Source organism: Octopus bimaculoides, chromosome 26 (genome assembly GCF_001194135.2).
Source record: "Octopus bimaculoides isolate UCB-OBI-ISO-001 chromosome 26, ASM119413v2, whole genome shotgun sequence".
NCBI classification, from domain to species: domain Eukaryota; kingdom Metazoa; phylum Mollusca; class Cephalopoda; order Octopoda; family Octopodidae; genus Octopus; species Octopus bimaculoides.
In genome coordinates, this window is record NC_069006.1 from 22,922,176 (window position 1) to 22,925,210 (window position 3,035).

At 39.3% G+C, this 3,035-nt stretch overlaps 1 protein-coding gene across 7 annotated transcripts in view; it reads left to right on the forward strand.

Moving 5' to 3' along the window:
• Window positions 1-2,293: 2,293 nt before the first annotated feature.
• The window catches only part of LOC106879161 (basement membrane-specific heparan sulfate proteoglycan core protein), a 172,540-nt gene continuing 171,798 nt past the window's right edge, over window positions 2,294-3,035 (forward strand). For 6 of the 7 annotated variants that reach the window (XM_052976974.1, XM_014928600.2, XM_014928601.2 and 3 more), the window contains exon 1: window positions 2,294-2,944. In XM_052976974.1, the coding sequence (XP_052832934.1) occupies window positions 2,876-2,944 (69 nt within the window). In that variant the 5' untranslated portion in view covers window positions 2,294-2,875. The remainder of the gene's footprint in view (window positions 2,945-3,035) is intronic. The other variant, XM_052976979.1, reaches the window with a different exon arrangement.

The window sequence follows — 3,035 nt, forward strand, 5'->3', positions numbered from 1 at the left end:
ATTAGTCAATTAAATTAATGTAAAATTTTTATTATAACTGAACACACACACTGTAAGAAAGGTGACACACCCAACTTTGAGCCTTTGATTTTTACATTGTTAAAAGGCAGAGGATTAAATCCAATAAAAACCAGAAAAGCTAAAAATATGGGCACATCCTAGACCTACTTACATCCTTTTTTGTGAACAGGTCAAGAGCAAAGTGGAAGAGGACTCAAAGTGCGAATTCTTATTCTCAGATGGCTGTGCACTTAACGTCACCGCAGAAGCAACAGAGCATGAACCGCTTTTCCACTGCCTGCAACAACTGACCTCACAATCAGTACTCAGAAGACAGAGGTTATGTACCAACCTGCCCGTCTGAAGTCGTATGAGGAACCAGCTATCACCATCAAAGGGGAAACCTTGAAGGCTGTTGGTAAGTTCACGTACCCTGGCACACTCTCCAGATCTGTGAACATTGAAGATGAAGTTGATACACATATCTCCAAGGAAAGCTCAGCATTCGGGCAGCTAGGTGAATCAGTGTAGGTGAGGCATTAGGCTAACCACCAAGTTGAAGCTGTATACATGCTAAACTTGGACGGTTTACGAACACCACACCGAAAAGATAAGCTGCTTCCACATGAACTGCCTGAGAAAACTGAAAATCACCTGGCAAGACAAGGTCCCAGACACGGAGGTCTCCCCACGAGCTGATCTGTCAGGTATCTACACACTGCTGAAGAGAGCGCAAATCAGGTGGGCAGGCCAGCTTGTTCGAATGTCTAGCACGCGACTCCTTAAGAGACCGTTTTACAGAGAACTAGCGGAAAGCAAGCGCACGCAAAGTGAGGAGAAAAAGCACTCCAAGGACACACTCAAAATTTCACTGAAAAGCTTTGAGATCAACTCCGACACCTGGAAAATTCATGCACAAGACTGCCTTGCCTAGGGAAGCTACACCAACAGAGGTGTCACCTCCGAACAGAACGGGATTGTAGGGGTACAAATAAAACGCGAATACGCAAGTCCAGAACCAACTCTTTGCCTTCAGTTCCAACAGATCACCGGTGCCCGACCTACGGCAGAGCCTTCCGTCTTCTCCCTTGTTGAGTCCTCGTCCATTAAGACAGACGAATATATATATATATATATATATATATATATATAATGAGAAAGAAATATTATTTAAAACAGTTTGCTTCGGCCCCTCGCAACTTCGTTGGCTTCTTACAGAAACCTAGTTCGTCGGGCTCAGTTTGTGTGCGTGTAATTATTTATATTTTGAAATGCAGTTGTTTGGTCCTACGTTAAACAATTCTATGATTAAATGAATGCCTTCCAGCCGTGACTATCAGTGTTTTTTGTGGTATGGAGGGCTACATTATCCAATATATCCTATGATGGACAAATGTGATTCAAGGATTATTTAGCTGCTAATTGTAGCAGTTTGGGCGACCCTTGGATGCTCGCTCATTGTTTTGTTTGGTGCTTTTCAGCCTCAACATAGCGCTCAACGAAAACACATGCATTCCGGCCGTGACAATCCAGTTTTTTTTTTTTGCGATAATGAGCATAACATGCGTCTTTTTGAAGAATGCAGTGTAAAATTTGAAGGAGACTTGACAGGTATTTTTAGCAGGTCGAGTATCAACTTATTTGGCTTATGCATTTGCATGGTATTGTACTCATAGGATTATTTTTATTATTATTATTATTGTTGTATCATTTGTATACTCCTCGTTCAGTGACATAAACAAACATAACATTACTTGTTATTAAAGCACTAGTGTCCACCACCCATCCTTCACAACTGCATGGCCTTGTACCAAAGTTTATAAATTACTTATTGCCATCATCATCGTCGTCATCATCAATCAATCTTCGCATTCATTATTATCTTTCTGCATTCCAGTAAGCGCTCGCGCAACAAACTCATCTCTAAATGCATTTCTCGCTTGTATCTTCGCCGTCACCATCACTAGCTACTTACTCGCTGTTATGACCCCTTCCTTTTCACTACGAGTTCCTTTACGCATGCCTTTCGTAGTCCTTACTTTTTTCACCGATTCTGTCCAGCCTCCCCATATTAAAAAAGAAAAAATCCTCTTATATTAAATATTTGATTTATTTATTTTGTATTTTACTTCCTCTCTTCAATCAACTCTCTCTTTCTCTCTCATTCATATGTATATAATATAATATAATATATATATATATATATATCTTACTCATTCACTCATGCCGTTACCCACCTCTACAGACATATCCCCACCCACTACTTTCCTTTACTTTTTACAGCCTTTTCCACTTTATATCATACAACGCTCTCCCGCCCTATCCCCGCCTTTCTTTATGTCAATTTTCCTCTAACACCCCCCGCCTACTTACTTGTCTCACTAGTGCCGACCTGTGGTAATTCCTCAGTCTTTCAGTCTAGGTTGGTTAGCATCTCACAAACACGAAAACTTTTTCCGTAGCAAGAACACTTAGAAAAACACATTATTTCAATGCATGCATTCATGTGCCCTCACTCACGCGGGCACATAAACTGTTAGCATACGCACACACTAGGATAAATACATATACACACACGCACTAACACATACAAACATAGAGGGTGTACATATCTTTATATAAATACATACAGGGATTAGATTTTTAAGGGATTATTACAAACTATTTAACGGAGAAAATATAGATAGATACAGATTTATGAAAAAGTTACATGAAACCAACAAGACATCAACTGTCTTCCACTGATAAATTAAACAGCATTTCTATCTTCGGATATGAAGGATTTCTAGGAAGATTCTGTGCGGTCATTTTGTACGGATATTGAACTGGGCGAAAGGCCAAGGAGGCCTAAAGTGCAAAACATTCACCTTAAGAGATGTCCAGCCAGACAGTCTTATTATTACTTTTATTAATAGGAATCGGACTTACACATTCGATCAACCTCGTGAGTAAACTTTTATTACATTGCTCTCCATAATACTATTTTTTCATATTTTTATTTATTCGAAATATATATATATATATATATATATATA